General features: G+C 58.5%; 6 protein-coding genes across 7 annotated transcripts; 3 read left to right on the plus strand and 3 right to left on the minus strand.

The window, feature by feature from the left end:
- Positions 1 to 339: 339 nt before the first annotated feature.
- SDRG_10877 (hypothetical protein) lies at positions 340 to 3,293 on the minus strand (the record flags this gene model as incomplete). Its single annotated transcript, XM_008616891.1, has 5 exons — positions 340 to 843; positions 896 to 1,156; positions 1,204 to 1,322; positions 1,374 to 1,544; positions 2,642 to 3,293. 5 exons carry the CDS (start codon positions 3,291 to 3,293, stop codon positions 340 to 342), a joined length of 1,707 nt encoding a protein of 568 aa, XP_008615113.1.
- A 1,823-nt stretch (positions 3,294 to 5,116) lies between these two features.
- SDRG_10878 (SCY1 protein kinase) lies at positions 5,117 to 8,008 on the plus strand. The gene is made up of 3 exons (XM_008616892.1): positions 5,117 to 7,041; positions 7,092 to 7,470; positions 7,521 to 8,008. The coding sequence occupies exons 1-3, from the start codon at positions 5,144 to 5,146 to the stop codon at positions 7,977 to 7,979; spliced, it is 2,736 nt and encodes a 911-aa protein (XP_008615114.1). The 5' UTR covers positions 5,117 to 5,143; the 3' UTR covers positions 7,980 to 8,008.
- A 364-nt stretch (positions 8,009 to 8,372) lies between these two features.
- On the minus strand, positions 8,373 to 9,458 carry SDRG_10879 (50S ribosomal protein L13). Its single transcript, XM_008616893.1, has 3 exons — positions 9,276 to 9,458; positions 8,797 to 8,966; positions 8,373 to 8,748 (listed from the first exon to the last, which is right to left on the minus strand). The coding sequence occupies exons 1-3, from the start codon at positions 9,412 to 9,414 to the stop codon at positions 8,446 to 8,448; spliced, it is 612 nt and encodes a 203-aa protein (XP_008615115.1). The 5' UTR covers positions 9,415 to 9,458; the 3' UTR covers positions 8,373 to 8,445.
- A 519-nt stretch (positions 9,459 to 9,977) lies between these two features.
- On the plus strand, positions 9,978 to 14,630 carry SDRG_10880. Of its 2 annotated transcripts, XM_008616895.1 has the most exons (14): positions 9,978 to 10,336; positions 10,384 to 10,598; positions 10,647 to 10,734; positions 10,782 to 10,900; positions 10,951 to 11,193; positions 11,241 to 11,574; positions 11,624 to 12,261; positions 12,308 to 12,410; positions 12,458 to 12,550; positions 12,598 to 13,160; positions 13,220 to 13,451; positions 13,498 to 13,667; positions 13,720 to 13,806; positions 13,854 to 14,630. In XM_008616895.1, exons 1-13 carry the CDS (start codon positions 9,998 to 10,000, stop codon positions 13,754 to 13,756), a joined length of 3,174 nt encoding a protein of 1,057 aa, XP_008615117.1. In that variant the 5' UTR covers positions 9,978 to 9,997; the 3' UTR covers positions 13,757 to 13,806; positions 13,854 to 14,630. The 2 variants fall into 2 exon arrangements, with proteins under 2 accessions (XP_008615117.1, XP_008615116.1); XM_008616894.1 differs by having other exon boundaries at positions 13,498 to 13,806.
- SDRG_10881 (hypothetical protein) lies at positions 14,554 to 16,048 on the minus strand. Its single transcript, XM_008616896.1, has 3 exons — positions 15,554 to 16,048; positions 14,930 to 15,506; positions 14,554 to 14,880 (listed from the first exon to the last, which is right to left on the minus strand). Exons 1-3 carry the CDS (start codon positions 16,027 to 16,029, stop codon positions 14,578 to 14,580), a joined length of 1,356 nt encoding a protein of 451 aa, XP_008615118.1. The 5' UTR covers positions 16,030 to 16,048; the 3' UTR covers positions 14,554 to 14,577.
- Positions 16,049 to 16,373: 325 nt separating this feature from the next.
- SDRG_10882 (hypothetical protein) lies at positions 16,374 to 16,989 on the plus strand. Its single transcript, XM_008616897.1, has one exon. The coding sequence runs from the start codon at positions 16,425 to 16,427 to the stop codon at positions 16,884 to 16,886; it is 462 nt and encodes a 153-aa protein (XP_008615119.1). The 5' UTR covers positions 16,374 to 16,424; the 3' UTR covers positions 16,887 to 16,989.
- Positions 16,990 to 17,298: the final 309 nt, after the last annotated feature.

Consider the following 17,298-nt stretch of genomic DNA (forward strand, 5'->3'; position numbering starts at 1 on the left):
TTTTGCACATAGTTGTCGCACGCGATCTTCTGCGGCAGCGTCGTCGTCACCGCACACGGCGTCGTCGTGGCGCAGGGCCACGTATTGCCGGTCTGGAGGTTGGCGCAGAAGGGACACACGCCCGGGTTGGGCATGTCGAGCACGTAGCCCGTCTGGTGCAGGCAGCGCTTGCACGGCGTGCCTTGCGCGTAGCACTCCCAGTTGAGATTCGTCTTGCACGCCGTGCAGCCGCCGGTCGCCGTCACGTTCGGTCCTTCGTCGCACGTTTCAAGCCACGACACAATACCGTCACCGCAGACGCTCAGATCACTCTTGCAGGCCTACAGCACCGAGGAACGTTCAACGAACTATCCATATATGGATGACGCAGCGCACCGGGTCCCACGGATTGGCGTTGCAGTAGGCAAACGACGTGGTGACGCACGACGCAATGTTGTCGCCGAGGTCAGTGACGAGCGCGTTGCAGTCGACGCGCGCCTGCGTGAGGCTGGCCGACCACTGAAACGGCGTCGTGGGCGGTCCGGCGCGGTTCTTGGCGTACGCCAAGTTGTCGGACGCGGGTTGGAAGTAGCGCTGCGTAAACATGGCGTTGACAAAGAGCTTGCGAAAGTTGGCGCAGACGCCAGTGTTGCGCACGCAGAGCGGCGCCGCGTTGACGGCCGCGCACGCACTCGACTTGCACGGGCAGTTGGCTTGGAGGTTGCAGTTGTACGGACACACTTGGTGGCAGCCGACATCGGAAGGGTTCTTATTGCAATAGTCCACCAAGTAGTTGGTGCAGCCCGGAAACGACGCGGTCGTCGACGCCGTGAGGCTGACGCCGGCCGCGCACACGCCAGGAATCTACGATCGAGAGGAAATTGAGGTCATTTGGAGGTGAAAAAGGAGCTCGTACGAGCGCCGGAATGCAAAAGCTGCCCGAGCAGCCAATGTTGGCCGCAAACACGTTGACAATCTGGCGAAAGATGGACGACGCGTTGCACTGCGGCGTCGCACACGTGGCCGACGCATCCGCAAATGGACACGCGATCGCCGAGTAGTTGGGCGTGATGGTCGGCTGCCCCATAAAGTAGCTGCACCCGCTCGGCGTGCAGCCCGAAGTGGCCACCGTTTGGGTGCAGCCCGGTGTGCCCGGCACGCAGCACGCTTGGAACGTCTAAGAACACGCCATCAACAAACGACATACGCATGGGAGTGGTGTACCGAAGCAATGCACGCGGGACTTTGCTTGCTCAGTTGACACGCCGTCGACAGACACGGGTGACCTGCTGGCAGCGCAGCCACTTGGGCTGCCGTCAAAAACTCGCAGTAAAAGAGCGAATCTACGAGCAACCAATTGTTGAGATTGAGTTTGAGCAAGCAATGGAGGCGACCTTTGCACTCGGGGGCGTTGTAGCACTGCTGGCCAACACCGGCGCAGGACAAGCAAGGCGAAGTTGTACTTGCTTGTTGGCACGTAGTCGCGTCACCGACGCTGAGCTGCGTCAATGGCAGCGAGCACTTGACGTTCAAGTTGCACGTACTCGACGACGAGCATGTCGCGCCTGTGTCACGAACGAACGAAGTTGCCAAACTCAATTGACGAAAAGACGTACCGTAAACCGTAGGGAAAAGACCGACAGCCGCAGCGACAAGCGAAAGCCAGCGCATGCAGATCGGAAGTGGTCGCTCTTGCGTAGGACGGGGCAAATTCAAGAACGAGCTTGCCTTGCATGGTTTGCAGCTTGTCGTTTCTCAAAGCGAAACCGTGGAAGGGCGCCATTTTGAACCTCGTGCCATTTTTGTCGCAGGACCAATTTAGAGCTCAGGCACAGGCGTAGGCTTTAGAGCACAAGAGTGCAGCTTCTATCTGAGGTTATCTGAGCCACTTCGTATCCTAAGCTCTCAAACTTTTATTCGTGCGCAGTTCGTACGCAGTACTCTCGCCTATCTCACTCAACTTGGCTCCAGCACCATATGATGTGCAAAGCGTTTCGAGTGTGGACGCTGTGAATAGACTCGGTCGATCGCCAATCACTGAGATTCTGTCGGCAGCCTCTTCAAAATGACTGCGTCCTGGACTATATCGTATCGCTACGGTGCTCTGGAAGTGTAGTTTAATATAGCTGCCTTGCAGCTCGGCACCACTCGACATGGACGTCGTCGGATACATTTCCTTGCTGAACGGATTCCATTTTGGATAAAAGGGATCCATATCGTACCTCACTGGTGACCGCCCAGCGATATAGCGCTACACCGACTGTTTGAATAGAGGCTTTGGACTACTAGGCAGCTGTCTTTGCCGACTGTGCCATGACAGTGCTTTTGTAAACCTATCGATAGACGGCAATCTTGGTGGGAGTGGATCTCGTTCATGTAGCAGTGACGCTAACGATCAATACGGTGAACACGCGCTCGTCGTGAGGTCCGGGGCTCATACTCAAATACTGTCAATGACAAGTCCACAGCTTGAGAATGTGTCTCGATTGGTTTAACTTTTTTAGAAAAAGAAGGTTTATTGTAGAGGAATGACGCGGGAAAGTCTACTTTGTGTTGCTGATCAACGCTAACACAAGTGCAGAATGAATTCGTGTGGAATATGCGTGCACCGGTGCAGATTTTACGGGCTATTCCCGCCCCTCCACACTGGTCGCTGGTGAACCTCGCACTGCTTGGGGGCCGACTTCGATATCGACGTCTTGAATCGAGACGGTGGCTGGTTGCGGAACGGGCTGCGCGGCTGAGCAGCAGCGCTTGATAACGAAGGCGACACCTGTCGTGAGCGCACCGAGGAGTGCCCACGCGTTCGCGATCGAGCTACCCAAGACTTGGGTCCAGGTTTGGCGAATCTGCGTTGTTTTGGAGCACGTGTGCGGGCCAAGAGCATAGTACGCGTTGCAGAGCAGTGCTGGCGCTGGAAACACGCAATACGGCGACTTGGTACGGGTGAGAAGGTTCTTGGGCATGTACTTGGTCAAAAAGATATCGATCGACGACCCCGGGATGACGCTGCCGTTGGCAAAGTAGTTGGAGGCGTCGACTGCGCACGACCACGGGGAGGTCGCAGGCGGCATGGCTTGCAGGGCGAAGAACGACCTCGTGTACATGTCGAATAGGCTCGAGTTTGGTGGAAACCCAAACGACGAGAGACCCTCGACGAAGAACTGCGCTGACACACCGCCGATCGAGAGGTTGCCGTTGTAGATCGACCGAACGTACCCCCCGCCAGTGGGAACGACGGGCGGCATGGCGGCAGTTGCGTTCAGGACTACAGGTAGCGTGGCCAAGCAGTCTTCGTACGTCTCAAAGTGCATGTTGCTTTGACGACTTGCCACCCACTCGTGGACGAAGCGGTGCGCCCGTCAGCCGCAGGGGGGTCCAAAAAGTAGCTGCTCACGTTGGCAGGACAAGCGACTACGCCACCGGCACAGTTGACCGGCGGCAGGGCGGGGTTGCACAGGCCTTCTTGGTAAAACGCCGGATCCATCATGCAGCCGTACGTCGTTCCGCTGTATTGCCCCAAGCTTTTGCAGGTGTAGTCGGGAAGGCGAGTCGCGGACGAGAGGACATTGGTCACTTCTTGGCCATTCGTCAAGCCGCTTGTCAGTTGGACGACACCGACGCTCAAGCAAATGATGCACAAAGCGACCGTAACATAGCGGAGGGCGGACGCGTCTGCGATCAATCGCTTGTCCCGTTCGTCGTAAAAACCACCGAGGATCGGGACGCGAAACAAATGAGTCCGAGTCGTGGGTCCCTCTACGTTGGGCGACTTCATCAATGATTAGGAAGTCGGCCACAGCCACGCTCTTTGACGGCGCCGTTATGAATGTGAAGGCGCGGCAAGCCCCACATCGTTCGCATTGGCCTCACTATATTGTTCCAGGGATACTTCTTCGACAATCGAAGGTGTGCGTCGTTGTGCGTCGTCCCGCAGACTGCAAATCGAGTTTGAAACACATTCACACAAAACAAAGCTCCGTAGCCAATTTCCTTCCTGCAGCTAGTGACTCGTTCACCAATGAGCCGGAATTTCCTCGACTTGAACAATCACGGCTGGGACAGCAGTGCAACTGGGTTGGGCATTCACACGCCTTTGACGTCGACGTACATTATCGCGATTTGCAGGATACCACCAACGCGCGACATTGAGCGCCTCATTTTACCGACGCACTCGTTTCGCACCGAAGCCCACGGCATCGGTAAGCGCCATGACCCCACCGCGGCGATCCCAACGATGAAGAAACGGATTTGGGGCCGACTCGCGGTTGCCACTGTGCCACTGTGCTCGACCACACTCACCACCGCCTGCATAGCACCTAACTTTCAAAAGTCTCTCAGGTGCCAACAGACCCGACATCGAGCTCAAACGCCCGGCTGACCCGTGGACATGTTGGTCATGATCTGGGCGGATCCCATAAGCTTCTTGGCTCCCACGAGTTGAGGTTTATGGACCCTTGCGACGAGGGAGAGCGCATATCGCCGATCCAAAGTGGTGACGTCCCAACGAAACGCATCCGGTTCAGTGTGTCGCCCACACCGAAAAAGCTCGCGCAACTACAAGGTATAACTCGATGATCAAGAGCGCTGCGGAACGAACGAGGTTCACGCGAACGACATCGGGGTTACTTGCTAAAACAGCAGCGTTCATGCCCGTCGTAGTACAATTTTGTCATCTCAATCCGTGCCTGTGCACAAGAACATTGTAGTTGACAGCATGACCGACTCGCTCAAGGTTTTACATTCCCTTGGACTGCGCTGCGGATGATGGTGCACTTTCGAAGGGCAAGGTCGGTCATCTGACCTTGCAGCCTGTGATTGGTCCATCCTAATTAGGACATTGCAGATGTTCGTGTCCGAATTGCACCGGCGCGATCCCTCGTTGGGCTCGCCGCGGCGCCTCGCATCAACATGCAAGCTCCACCTTGCTCTCCGCTGTCTCTACGCTCCACCAGCGCCGTGCGCCATCCATGCGTTAGCATAATCGCGCGCGCTGTCGCAGTACCCAGTTTTGATCTTTGGACCTCTGACTAATCGCACGCCACACTACGCTTCCCATGGCCAAACGTCATATCATTTTACTATAGAAAAGTGTGTGTGTCTAGCCTCAACGAAGCAAGCATTGTCCTGATTTGGCCGTCAATTCCCAAACTTCCTCTTTGCCATGTCGGGCGTCTTGAACCGGTGGAAGGTTGCGGTCCAAGCCGCTGCCTTTGACGTCGGAACCTCGGTCTCGGGCGTCGTCTCGACGGCCGTCCTCGGCGAGGAGTACGAGAAGAACTACGAGTTCCCCCGCGACAGCACGGCCAGCGGCGGCCACGAGCTCCTCTGGAAGATCTACCCGGCGGTCTCCAAGAAGACGGGCGCCGAAGTGAGCCTCTTTGTCTTTGACAAGCGCGAGCTCGACAAGGTGCACAACAAGGAGCGGGTGCTCGACGTGCTGCGCCATGACATGAAGACGCTCCGCTTGCTGCGCCACCCGCAGATCCTCAAGATCGAAGAGGTCTTTGACGAGTCGCGCAAGACGCTCTCGTTTGTGACCGAGCGCGTCACGTGCTCGCTCGCCAACGCGTGCAAGACCTTTACGAACGTCCTCAACGTGACGCCCGAAGTGCTCGAGATTGGTCTCTCGGAGTTTGAGATCGCTTGCGGCCTCATGCACATTGGCGAGTCGCTCTCGTTTCTGCACCGCGAAGGCCGGCGCGTCCACCTCGGCCTCTCGCCCAACGCGATCTTCATTACGCCGAAAGGCGAATGGAAGCTTGGCGGCATGGGCTTTAGCCGCATCGTCGAGCCAGGTACAACGTCCCGCAGCGAGTACTATGCGTCCGGGCACGCTGAGCCCATCAAGAAGGGCGAGAAGCTTCTGAGCTACGAGCCGCCGCTCGAGTATTGCGCGCCCGAGCTTGTGAACGAGCCGCGCACGTTTGACGCGCACGCCGATGTCTTCTCGCTCGGTCTCCTCGTGCTCGAGCTCTTCTCGCCGCCCAAGCCCGATGGCAGCCACGAGCCGGTCCTCGGGTATTTAGAAGGGAAGGTCATGACGCACGGCTATAAGACGCAGTCGCTGCACCCGATCTCGTTCAACCCGACCGTGCCAGTCACGCTCCACAACACGATTCGGACGCTGCTGCAGCTGTCGCCGACGTCGCGTATCGAGGCGCGGGCGTTCCTCTCGTCGCCCTTCTTTGACTCGGGGCTCGTCAAGACGCTCCGGACGCTGCAGACGCTCGTCGAGCAAGACCCGGCGTCGCAGGCCAAATTTCTCTTGGCGCTTCCGGATGTCCTCTCGGGCTTTTCGCCCAAAGTACTCCGGGACCTCGTACTGCCCGGCCTCCAAAGCGTTGTCATCAACCCCGCGATCGCGCCGTTTGTGATCACGCCGCTTCTCAAGATCGTGTCGATGGTCGACAAGACGACGTTCTCGCGGCACATTGCGCCCATGATGGTGCCGCTGCTCACGATCGCCGAGCCCGTCCAGTGCATGCTCATGTTTGTCGAGAACCTCGAGGCGCTCATCCCCAAGGCCGAAGATGGCTACATCCGCGATCACATTGTGCCGATGCTCTGCCGCGCACTCGACTCGAGCGTGCCCGAGATCCTCGACAAGGTCCTCAACAAGATTGTCGACCAAGCGAGCCTCTTTGAGTACCGGATTCTCAAGCAGATCATCCTCCCGCGCGTCATTCGGCTCATTTTGGACCCGCCCCAGCTCTCGGTGCGCGTAAACGCACTGCTCTGGCTCGCCAAGTCGTTCCACGTCTTTGACAAAGACCTCCTCGTCGAGAGCGTCATGCCGTGTCTGGCCGAGTGTCTCACAAAAGACAAGACGCCCGCCGTGTGCATGTGCATTCTGGGCTGCTACGACAACCTCGGCAAGCACCTCGGGCCCGAGTACATGGCCAAGCTTGTGCTGCCCGCGGTCTCGCCGCTGCTCTGGGAGAAGAACCTCAACGGCGCGCAGTTTGACATGGTCTGCGAACGCGTCAATGCCATGCTCAAGGAGATCATCTCGGAGCGCGAGAAGGCGCTCATGGCCGAGTCAGGTCTTCAAACGCAAAGGTACTCTGCGATATCGCACCATCCGTGGCGACGCAACATGTCTGCTGTAGCGTGGCGACCTCGGGCTTTGGCGAGACGGTCCGCGCTGTCGAGCGCAACAAGGAGAAAGCGTCGGGCATGGCCGCTGTCAACTCGATGCTCCAAGACGAGTATGTCCCCAAGGCGCCAGAGTCGGCGCAAAAGCCGTCCGAGCCCGCACCGTACTCGGACGCTCGGCCGTCCACGTACTCGGACCGCAGCAGCACGAGCAGTCGCGACGACCCGTTCATCCTCAATGGCGGCGGTCGATCGGCCGCGACACCGCCAAAAGATGCTCCGAGCGAAAGCTACGCCGAGCGGCGGCGGGCCAAGAAGGCGAATCGTCGTACGAGTGCGTCGGTCGACGCGCCGACGTCCGACTTGCTCGAGATTGCACCGGTGGCCGCGCCGGTACGCCACCTCATAGCAGCATATTGATCCTGATCGTTGTGTGTGTCTAGGCGTATGGCAATGCGCCGAGTGCAGGCCTCGCGGGGCTGTCGTTGGCGCCGGCACCGAGCGGCAACATGTTTGCGGGTCTCCAACCCTCGAGCTACGCACCGTCGTCGTTTGCTGCAGCGCCACCGATGGCGCCGTCGAGTGGGTACGGGGGCACCCCGGGGTATGGCCAAAACACGGCCGTCTCGGCGTTCAACGGCGCGCCGTTGCTGGCCGCGCCGCCGGTTGCGGCGCCGAGCTATAACAACACCAACGTGGGCGGCTACGGCAACCAGTTTAATGCACCACCGCCAGCCGCGCCGGGATACGGCCAGCCGCAGCTTGGGTATGGCAACAACAACTATGCGTCGACGCCGTACGGGAACACGGCACCGCAGCAGCAACAACTCTACTCGAGCTACACGGGCCACCCTCCGACGCAAGACGATGGCAATAAGTTTAGCGCCTTTGATGGCTTGTAATTTGAAACAAAGATGGACGGTGCACCCACTGTACAAAGCGCCATGGAGCCGAGGGCATCGATCGTGCGACCAGAAGAGCTGCGACAGCAGCCGTCGCGGGGCGTCTCGGCTGCTTGGGCACTTGCGCGACGAGAGGTCATCGTACGAGTACACGTCTTCGGTTGCCAACGCTCCAGCACGCTGTCTGGTCAGCATATGCTGGCTGCAAACGGCGGCGGCGCTCAAGGTCCCGCGTTCTGGGGACTCGCCAACAATTGATGGTCGGCTCCAAGTAGACGGCTGGCTTGGCCGGGTTGTCGACTCGGGCTACTATCTCTTGCTACAACAGAGGTCCAGGTACCTCGATGCTGCCACTTCTGCGTGTGATGAGGCGTACGTTATAACAAAGTTGCGTCGGTAAACATTCCTCGTGTTACTACTGTGTTAACAGAGCAGCAAGATGGCGTCAAACATTCCCACGAGTCGCTTAAAGCGAGAGGCCAAACTTCTCGAGGGTAGGCTTGAGCTCCTTGTGGGCGGCAGCGACCGAGGCCGTGGCAGCCGAGAGGGCCTTGTTCTGCTCGAGCTTCTTCTTGTAGTAAGCCTCCGAGCGGATCTTGCGCTTGGCTTCGAGGCGGGCGACGAGGTCGCCGTGGCGCCAGCCGACCTCAGACGACAGCTTGCCGAGGACGGTGAAGCGGCGGTTGGCCTTCAGGCGAAGGGCGCGGAGGGCATCCGGGACGACCATGCGCTTGACCTTGTCGTACGGCGACGGCACGCCATCAAAGACCTAGCATCTTGTCATGAGATCCATGGACATCACATGGCATGAGCGTACCTTGAGGCGCTGGAGGGCCGACGCGCCGTGGGCGGTCTTGTGCGGCAACATGCCACGGACAGCGCGCCAGAACATGCGCGAGGGAGCGCGGTAATGGATGGGACCCTTCTTGGGGTTCGTGGCCGTACGCTTGTTCAAGAACTGGAGGAACTTGACCTTGTTGCGCACGTCTACAAGCCGCCATCATCAGCAAAATGCTGTCGATGTGGTGTAGGTCCGGCATGGCAATCCATTTGACATGACATCAAAGAGGGAAAGCCTGCACGCAGCGACTTTAGCATGTTTTCGGCGACGCATGGGAGCGGGCACGCATGGTGCCATCACCAGCCACATGTAACATGTGTCACTGTCATCAAAGGTCCTTGGCGCGAATGCCAGAAGATAAGACTATCCATCCATTTGCCAAGGCCGATGGCCTCCACACGCCAAGCGTCACTGCGCCTACGGACCTGCCACCAAATATAGGAATAAGAACTTACGCGAGCCCGAGATGTTGAGTTCCTCGCAGCGGACAGCGACGACGTGCTGGCCGAGGAGGAGCTCCTTGGCGACGAGCGACGCAAGGCGACCGAGCATGTGCGCGCGGCAGTCGACGATGACGGGCTTTTCAAAAGGCATGTTTGAGACCGATGAGGAAATGAGTTGCGGAAGGGCAATCTCACGGCCCGGAAATGGCTGGCCAAGAGGCCTAGGGGTTGGCATTATAAAAGTCAGGCACTTATAAAACATCAGCACTGCCTATTTGTATTCAACATTAAATTATATGTATTTTAATGCACGACGGATAGAAATACCATTTTAGGATTGGCTAAAATACAAGACCGTTTTGACCAGTCACGCGATGTGAATGGCCATCGGCGGTTTTGACCAATCAACTTCTGTGGCCATCGCACACTTGGGGTTTGTAGCGACAGTGGGCGCGCCTGCAATTGGCTGTTGGCCGTCGCGTTTCAACCAATGGCCTTGAGGTAGCTTGTCGCGCGGGCTGCGATGCTGGTCGCTGGCACCGAGATGGAAGCAGGGGTGGCAGCGCTGGGAGGTGGCAGCGCGGTACGAGCCTGCGAGATCGACGTCGGGTTGGAGAGGAGCAGCGAGGCAAGCATGCATTGGCTGTGACAGGCGAAACGGTGGAGACGGTAGCTGCGACGCTTCGGCGGAAGATCCGCTGCAAGATCCATCATCTCGCAATCGAAACGCAAGCATGAGCAGCGGCGACCCACGCGTCCTCATCAACTACTACGTGCGGAAGGGATGGTACGACCATGTGCAGCGGCTCTGTGAGAGCATCCTCGACAAGAAGGGGAGCGACCCGACCATCATGTTTTGGCGGTCGTTTGGCATCATCATGGAGGGCAGCTACTCGTCGGCGATCCGCGAGCTCGAGGGCTTGAAATCCAAGAAGGAGGTCGAGCTTCCGTGCGTGCACGCGCTCATCTACACGCACAACAAGTGCAAGCACGTCGACCACGACGAGATTGCGCAGCTCGAACTACAAGTCGTCATTGCCGAGGAGAACGCGACCGATGCGAGCCAGCTCTTGGTACGCACGCACCATTTACCCTTGACTTGATCGCGCGTCTCGATTAGTGCGCCAACTTGTTCTGGCACATCAAAGAGACGGCGAAAGCGCGCAAGATCCTCGAAAACCTCATGGGCGGTCGACTGAGCCCCGAGACGCCGCTGCAGATCCGGGCGGCGATCCTTCGCGGCTGGGTCGACCTCACGACCGAGCCCAAGACGAAGCGCGACATCGAGTACCGCGAAAACAGCATCCAGCTCTTCGAGGACGCCAAAGTCAAGGCGTACGACGATACCAATGCACGAGCTCGCAGCATGACCTGCCTGAGTAGGGCCAACGACCCCGAACAGCTCCTCGGCGTCGCCAAGTACCACGACTTTAAGAAGAACCACGCCAAGGCGCTCGAGTGCTACGACGAGGTTGCCGCTCGTGTATGGACACGTTGTCTGCAATCCGGATGCCATAGATCTTTGTCAAGTACACGTGGCTCAAGCACGCGCTCAGCGAGAAGGCCCTCGTGCTCTTCAAGATGGGCGAGTGGGACCAGTGCGTCGACAGCGCCGAGCGTGCGCTGAGCATGAGCACGTAACGCACTCGATCACGCCACAGGCGCAGCATCATACTACATGATGTAGGGACGACATTGAGGCGCTTCGGCTCTTTATCTTCTACCTCTTGACGCGCGAAGGCAAGCCAAAAGAGGCAGCGACACGCATTCGGGAGCTTGTCAAAGCGCTCAGCGCGACGGAGGCGTCCAACCCGGCCTTGTACTACGACATCTCCAAGTGCATTGCGCGCATCGCCGACAAGAACCACGAGGTCCTCTCGTGCAACCTCGCGTTCGTCGAGCAAGCCATCAAGCTCTCGCCCGAGACAGGGTACGCCCTGCCATGTGTCACTGGCGCGATACACACCACATCCATAGCGTGTACCATGCGGAGCGCGGGTACCAGCGCGCGCTCATGGGCGACTTTACCGAAGCCGTCGACTCGTACAAGGACGCGCTCAAGCTCGACGAGTCGAACGAAGCGGCGCTCCACGGCCTCATCTACTGCCAAATCAAGATGGGGCTCATCGACGACGCCGCGCAGCAGATGGAGTTTCTCAGCGTCATCCAGGAATCCATGGGCGCGAGCGCCGACTTTGTCATGCTCCAAGCGATGCTGAGCTGGCACAAGGACAAGGACCGGCAAAAACAAGTTAAATTTCTTCAAAAAGCCGCGCAGCTGCACATGGACAAGCTCAAAGAGGCCATGCAGGTAGCCGACACAGTGTCCATTGTATAGAGAGACGATCTGTCGCCATTAGGCGGGCGATCTCTCGACGTACGACACGATGGCGGCCCTCAACCCGCATTTTCTCGTGGAAATTGCGATGGAGTTTATCAAACTGGACGGCGCCGACGACGGCAAGGCCATGGCGGCGCGTGGCATTTCGATCCTCGACAAGATTGTCGCCAAGTCGCCGGGCTTTTTGGAAATCCAGTTTGTGCTCGCGAACGCCAAGTTCGCGTCCAACGAATTCGACGACGCGTTCCGCATTTGCAGGTCGCTGCTCAAGATGCACCCGTCGCATGCCGGTGCGCACTTGCTCGAGGCGCGCGTGAGTCTCGAGCGCGAGCACTTTAAAGCAGCCTCGTCGAGCCTCGACATTGCGCTGAGCCACGATTTCTCGGTGCGGCAGACCCCGTCGTTCCACATCATCAAGGCCAAGCTCCTCGAGAACGAAGGGAATCTCAAGGACGCGCTCAACGTGTTGCAAACTGCCATGAAGACGGCGTCGAGCGGCCCTGCCAAAGGCGCCAAAAAGCAACTGTCGGCCGCGGCCGCTGAAATGTCGCTGTTCGACAAGTCGTGCATCTACATTCAACTCGCATCGGTGCACGCGCAGCTCAACAATGTCGGCGAAGCGACGCGACTCGTCAAGGAAGCCCTCGATGTCTTCAAGTAGCGCTTGCATGCGCCCGAATCTCAATCTCAAACTCCATTGTAGAGGCACAACCCAAGAAGTGCGCGTGCTCGTCGCCAACAGCGAACTCGCCATCAAGCGCGGGGACTTTGACAATGCAATCATCATGCTCAACGGCGTGCCGCAAGTACGCCTTCGGTCGCCTTATGGGCACGTGATAGCATCGAGGCGTAGGAGTCGCCGGCCTTTGTCAAGGCGCAGATGATCAAAGCCGACATTTACCTTCAGCACCGCAAGGAGAAGCGACTCTACGCTCAATGCTACAAGGTCCAGCCCCGCATCTCCCACCGTGAAACGACCAACAACTCTTGTAGGAGCTCGTCAAGCTCAGTCCGTCGGTCGAGTCCCACATTCGAATGGCCGAAGCCTACCTTCGCATCCAGCAACTCGACGACGCGATCGAGTCGTACCGCAGCGCGCTTGTGCTGACGCCGACCGACGCGTCGCTCGCGAGTCGCATTGGCCACATCCTCGTCAAGAAGCACGACTATATGACGGCGATCGAGTACTACGAGTCGGCGCTCAAGTCGGCGCCCGACCAGACACCGCTGCGTACCGACCTCGCCAACCTCCATGCGCGATTGCACCAGTACGACCAAGCATTGCGCCTCATTCAGTCGGCACCGTCGACAGGCGCGCACGGCGACGTCAAGGAGATGCTCGAGATGATCGAGCTCCAGCTCATTTTGCCGCGCATCTACAACGGCTTGGGTAACACGCCGGCCGAGATCGACAGCTTGCTCTTGGTGGCGAATCTGCAAAAGAGCGTGCTCGATAAGCTTCGCGACGAACGGCCGGACGAGCTGCCGCGGCACACGACCGCACTCGCGACGACCAACTACAAACTCGCCGTTGTCCACAACACCATGAAAGACTGGTATCTCTCCATTGATCTTCCTCTCGAGTTGTCAATGTATCAATGTATCGATTGCAAAGGGACAACGTGCTCAAGTACTGCACGATGGCGCTGCGGGCCGACGAGTCCCACGAAGAGTCGATTCTGTGTCTCGCGCGCATTTACAACCAAATGCAAAACACGGAGCAGTGCCAAGCCAAGTGCACGACCTTGCTCCGCCTCAACCCGTCGCACGAAGAAGCGGCGATGATGCTGGCCGACCTCATGCTGCAAAAGGACGACAATGAATCGGCAATTTTCCACTTTCAAAACGTACAGTTTGTCGAAACGCCGTATCCATTCGTCATGGTGATCGTAGCTGCTCGAAGCCAAGTCGGACAACTTTGCCGTGCTCAGCCGCTTCATTACGATGCTCCGCCACGCCGGCAAGCTCGAGCGTGTGCCCCGGTACCTCAAACTGGCCGAGCGGTCGGGGCCGCGCGTTGCGCACTCGGCCGGGTTGCACTTTTGCAAGGGCTTGTACAACCGGTACCAAAACCGCATCCACGACGCGGTCGCTGAATTCAACTTGGCGCGGAAGGACCCCGAGTGGGGCGGCCACGCACTTATCCACATGATTGAGATCTATCTCAACCCCGACAACGAAAACATTTGGGACACGCCAGACGTACGTCGTCGTTGCTGTCGCATAATGCACAATAGTGTCCTGTGTAGGACTCGTCCAAGGAGCAAACCGAGAACATTCGTATCGCAAATGCGCTCTTGGACGAGCTCCCGGACGAGAAAACGCTCAAGCTGCGCGTGCTCGAAGCGTACGCGATTCTCGCCAACAAGACCAAACCGACGATTGAGAAGGCGATCGCGGTGTTCCTCGAGATCCTCGAGCTCGAAAAGGACAGCGTCGCCGCGCTCTTGGGGCTCGCAACGGCCTACATGCTCGCCAAGCAGCAGCCGAAAGCGCGCAACCAGCTCAAGCGCATCGCCAAAATGACCTACGACCCGGCGATCGCGGACGAGTTTGAACGCAGCTACATCCTCCTCGCCGACATTTACGTGTCGCGGTCCAAATACGACTTGGCACAGGAGCTCTGCAAGAAGGCTCTGTTGCACAACAAGAGCTCGGGCAAAGCGTGGGAGCTCCTCGGCCTCATCATGGAGAAGGAGCAGTCGTACCAAGACGCGGCCGACTGCTACAGTGAGGCGTGGAAGTGCGGCGGCGAAGCGTCGGCGCCCATTGGCTTCAAGCTCGCGTTCAACTACCTCAAGGCCAAGCGCTACGTCGAGGCGATCGACGTGAGCCAGAAAGTGCTCGACAAGTTTCCCGACTACCCAAAGATCCGCAAGGAGATCCGCGAGAAGGCCCAAGCCGGCTTGCGCCCGTGAGCATCCACATACATACGCAGACCGATCCAGATGGGAGATGAAAGGGAGTAAGTTCTTAGCCCGCGACTGCAAACCCGGGCTTAATCCACTTTTTGGGTTTGTTTTCTACGCTTTTGCAAATGTCAATGTGCTGCTGCGCGCCCGACGGCGCAAACTTGCGCTGGCAGCTTGGACACACCACGAACGTCGACTGGTAGTCGTGATACGCGCCGGACGGACCGTGTTTTGGCTTGCGCACCTTGGGCGGGTCCTTCTCGGACGCCCGGCGCACCACGGAGGGTGGTGCGATCGTGTGGTTCCACGCGTTCTCGCCGCCAAAGACGCGTTGGCAGCAGGCTTCGTGCTTGGCCAGTCGTCCCTACGCAGGATGGTCCTATCGTGCCCGCTGGCGATGGCCAGAAACGCACCTCGGCGAACGTTCGACTGCAGTAGCGACACTGCTCGGTCAGATTCTGGCGTGTCGGCGGCGGCTCTGAGTAGCGCTTGAGCTTTGTCAGTGCGTGGTCGTGGTCGATGGTGGGCACCACCGTGGGCTTGTCGTCAGCCTCGACACGAAGCAACGACTGCCGGCGCCGGCGTTGCTTGAGCAAAACGAGCTGCGATTTGATCTGTTCGGCGTCGGCGGTGGAGATCGTGGCTGCATAGTGCGCCGACCGATTGGCGGTTGTCTGCGTCATGGCGTCGGTACCCTGTTTGGGGAAGAGCTCGGTGACGACGTCGGTTGCCTCCTTGAAGACGGCCGTCTGCCCGCTTTTGTGGTGCGCTAGCACCGCGCACGTTTGCATGTGCGAGAGCAGCTTCCACGCTGGAGCCGACTGACCGCAAAACATGCAGTACATGCAGTTCTTGGTGCTCAAGAATGACGCACTCGACGTGGACTGTGGCGTCGCTTCGTCACACATGCTATCGTTGGCCTCGGGTGCCGCCTCGTGGGACGTCAGTGGGATGCGAGGCTCGGTCTTGACAAGGATCACGTCGTCGGGGCTACGCACGATAGGTTGAAGGTACGATAGGATAAGAGATCAACGTACCAGGTCCACGACGACTCGCGCGTTCGCCGGTTGTAGTAGTACTTCTTCCCATCGGCCGTATACGCTTCCTTCCACTCGTCCATGGGCGCGTCTTTGGAGTCGGCGGTCGTGCCCGCGCTCGACGCGCCCGACTGCGTGAGCGCCGACGCCGACGACAGCCGCGCGGTCGTTGTGAAGGTCGCCAGCGACTTTTGCATCTCTTCGTCCTCGGCCCTTCGCTGCTGGAGGCTCTCGTTGACCTTGTTGGCTTCCAGCACAAGCTTCTCGTCCATCTCCTTCTCGAGCCGACGCAGCCACGAGAGCTCGCCGCCCAGCGCCGTCGGCGACGACGTGCCATGGGCGTGGGCGGCATCATCCTCATCCTCGTCGAAGATGACATCGTCGTCCATCATGTAGTCGTCATGCGCCAAGGACGAGGTCGGCGACATGGCGTCGTCGTACAGCGCTTCCTGCTCGCTCCTCGTCGGGCTGTCCATCTTCCAAATTCCAAGAGAGCCAATCACACGCCGTGGCCTCGGGTCCCAGTAACCAATCCAAATTGGTGGTTTGAAAATTATCTACCAATCACGAGGCACCGTCGACACTGGCTTTTGAAAATACGTGGCACGACGCGCGCACGCCGATCCAAATGTAGGCTAGGAATATCGACTCATCGTTCGGACCCGAATCCCAATATATGCTCCCACCCGCCGACTTACCCTGGGTCATGCTGGTCTGGCCTCTATTAGAGCCGCTGTGGCGGGACCGGCGCGTGTCTGCTGCACTGCCCGCTATCTGATCCCAAGGTACACTAGCACTGTAGAAGAGCATTTGGGTGACTGCTTGTTTCTGCGATCTTCTTACAAACCCGCAGCAGTCTCCATCTTGCACCATGCAAGGCGAATCTCTGCACTGGCGCCTCGTCGTCTACTGGGTCCTCTTCCTACTGCTTGTGCTCGCGCCTCTCGACGCGCTCTTGCAAGCGCTCTTTGAAGCGCGCCAGTGGTACGCGATTGACACCTCCGCCGTCGCGCCCAAGGACGTAACGAGTCCGCTTCGTATCCAGCGCGTCGCCCTCGCACAGCGCTGGCCCCTCGCGCTGCGCAAGCGGTCCGCCTCCCGCGCGCTCTTCCTCGAGTACGTGCCGCTCGTCCTCACGACGTGGGCTTTGGGCGTCGTGCCCGTCTACGCGCCGCTGGATGCCGCCGTGGAAGCCGCCCTTGTCGTCGCAACGTGCGTCCTCGGCGGATTCTTTCTGCAGCAAGCCCATACCCGTCAAGTGCTCCAGTACCAGCAAGAACAGTGGTGCCTCTGGGAGGAAAGTATGCTCGCGCAGCTTCCGCCATCGGACTAGCAAATCGTTTGTGTTTTAGTCTATTCGCCTTTGATATAGCAAGGCCATCCTTGGTGGTTGTGTGAGTTAGTACATGGTTTTAAAATCGGTCGTATACAGTATCTACTAGTCGTTCGACTGGAACTCCGGTTCCGCTGACATACTAGTAGCAACAATGGGCAGCAAGGGAGCACACGTTCGCGTTGCGAGAGGGATTTGGTCTGGCCCCACGACCCGTCCCCAACGCATCACGTCGGACCCACTGTGGGACGCCCGAGGTCCGACGGCAACGCAGACACAACCCACCCACAATCCTGTCGACTCGCCTACTAACTAGTATTCTACTAGTATATGAATGATTGTATTCTGTGTGGATTGATGTACAGTATTGTCGACGATGAGATATCCAAAGCACTCCATCATCGCCGATATT

This window comes from Saprolegnia diclina (genome assembly GCF_000281045.1).
Source record: "Saprolegnia diclina VS20 unplaced genomic scaffold supercont1.38, whole genome shotgun sequence".
Lineage (NCBI taxonomy): Eukaryota > Oomycota > Saprolegniomycetes > Saprolegniales > Saprolegniaceae > Saprolegnia > Saprolegnia diclina.

Bases quoted from the DNA above. Each gene is read 5' to 3' on its own strand.
- SDRG_10882 (XM_008616897.1), top strand. From the start codon at position 16,425: ATGCAAGGCGAATCTCTGCACTGGCGCCTCGTCGTCTACTGGGTCCTC.
- SDRG_10879 (XM_008616893.1), bottom strand. From the start codon at position 9,414: ATGCCTTTTGAAAAGCCCGTCATCGTCGACTGCCGCGCGCACATGCTC. The intron at 8,967-9,275 runs GTAAGTTCTTAT...GGCGGCTTGTAG, and splicing joins ACTCAACATCTCGGGCTCGC to ACGTGCGCAACAAGGTCAAG. The intron at 8,749-8,796 runs GTACGCTCATGC...ACAAGATGCTAG, and splicing joins CGGCCCTCCAGCGCCTCAAG to GTCTTTGATGGCGTGCCGTC.
- SDRG_10881 (XM_008616896.1), bottom strand. From the start codon at position 16,029: ATGGACAGCCCGACGAGGAGCGAGCAGGAAGCGCTGTACGACGACGCC. The intron at 15,507-15,553 runs GTACGTTGATCT...TATCGTGCGTAG, and splicing joins CGCGAGTCGTCGTGGACCTG to CCCCGACGACGTGATCCTTG. The intron at 14,881-14,929 runs GTGCGTTTCTGG...CATCCTGCGTAG, and splicing joins GCAGTCGAACGTTCGCCGAG to GGACGACTGGCCAAGCACGA.
- SDRG_10878 (XM_008616892.1), top strand. From the start codon at position 5,144: ATGTCGGGCGTCTTGAACCGGTGGAAGGTTGCGGTCCAAGCCGCTGCC. The intron at 7,042-7,091 runs GTACTCTGCGAT...TGTCTGCTGTAG, and splicing joins TCAGGTCTTCAAACGCAAAG to CGTGGCGACCTCGGGCTTTG. The intron at 7,471-7,520 runs GTACGCCACCTC...GTGTGTGTCTAG, and splicing joins TTGCACCGGTGGCCGCGCCG to GCGTATGGCAATGCGCCGAG.
- SDRG_10880 (XM_008616894.1), top strand. From the start codon at position 9,998: ATGAGCAGCGGCGACCCACGCGTCCTCATCAACTACTACGTGCGGAAG. The intron at 10,599-10,646 runs GTACGACGATAC...CTGCCTGAGTAG, and splicing joins GAGGACGCCAAAGTCAAGGC to GGCCAACGACCCCGAACAGC. The intron at 13,807-13,853 runs GTACGTCGTCGT...TGTCCTGTGTAG, and splicing joins ACATTTGGGACACGCCAGAC to GACTCGTCCAAGGAGCAAAC.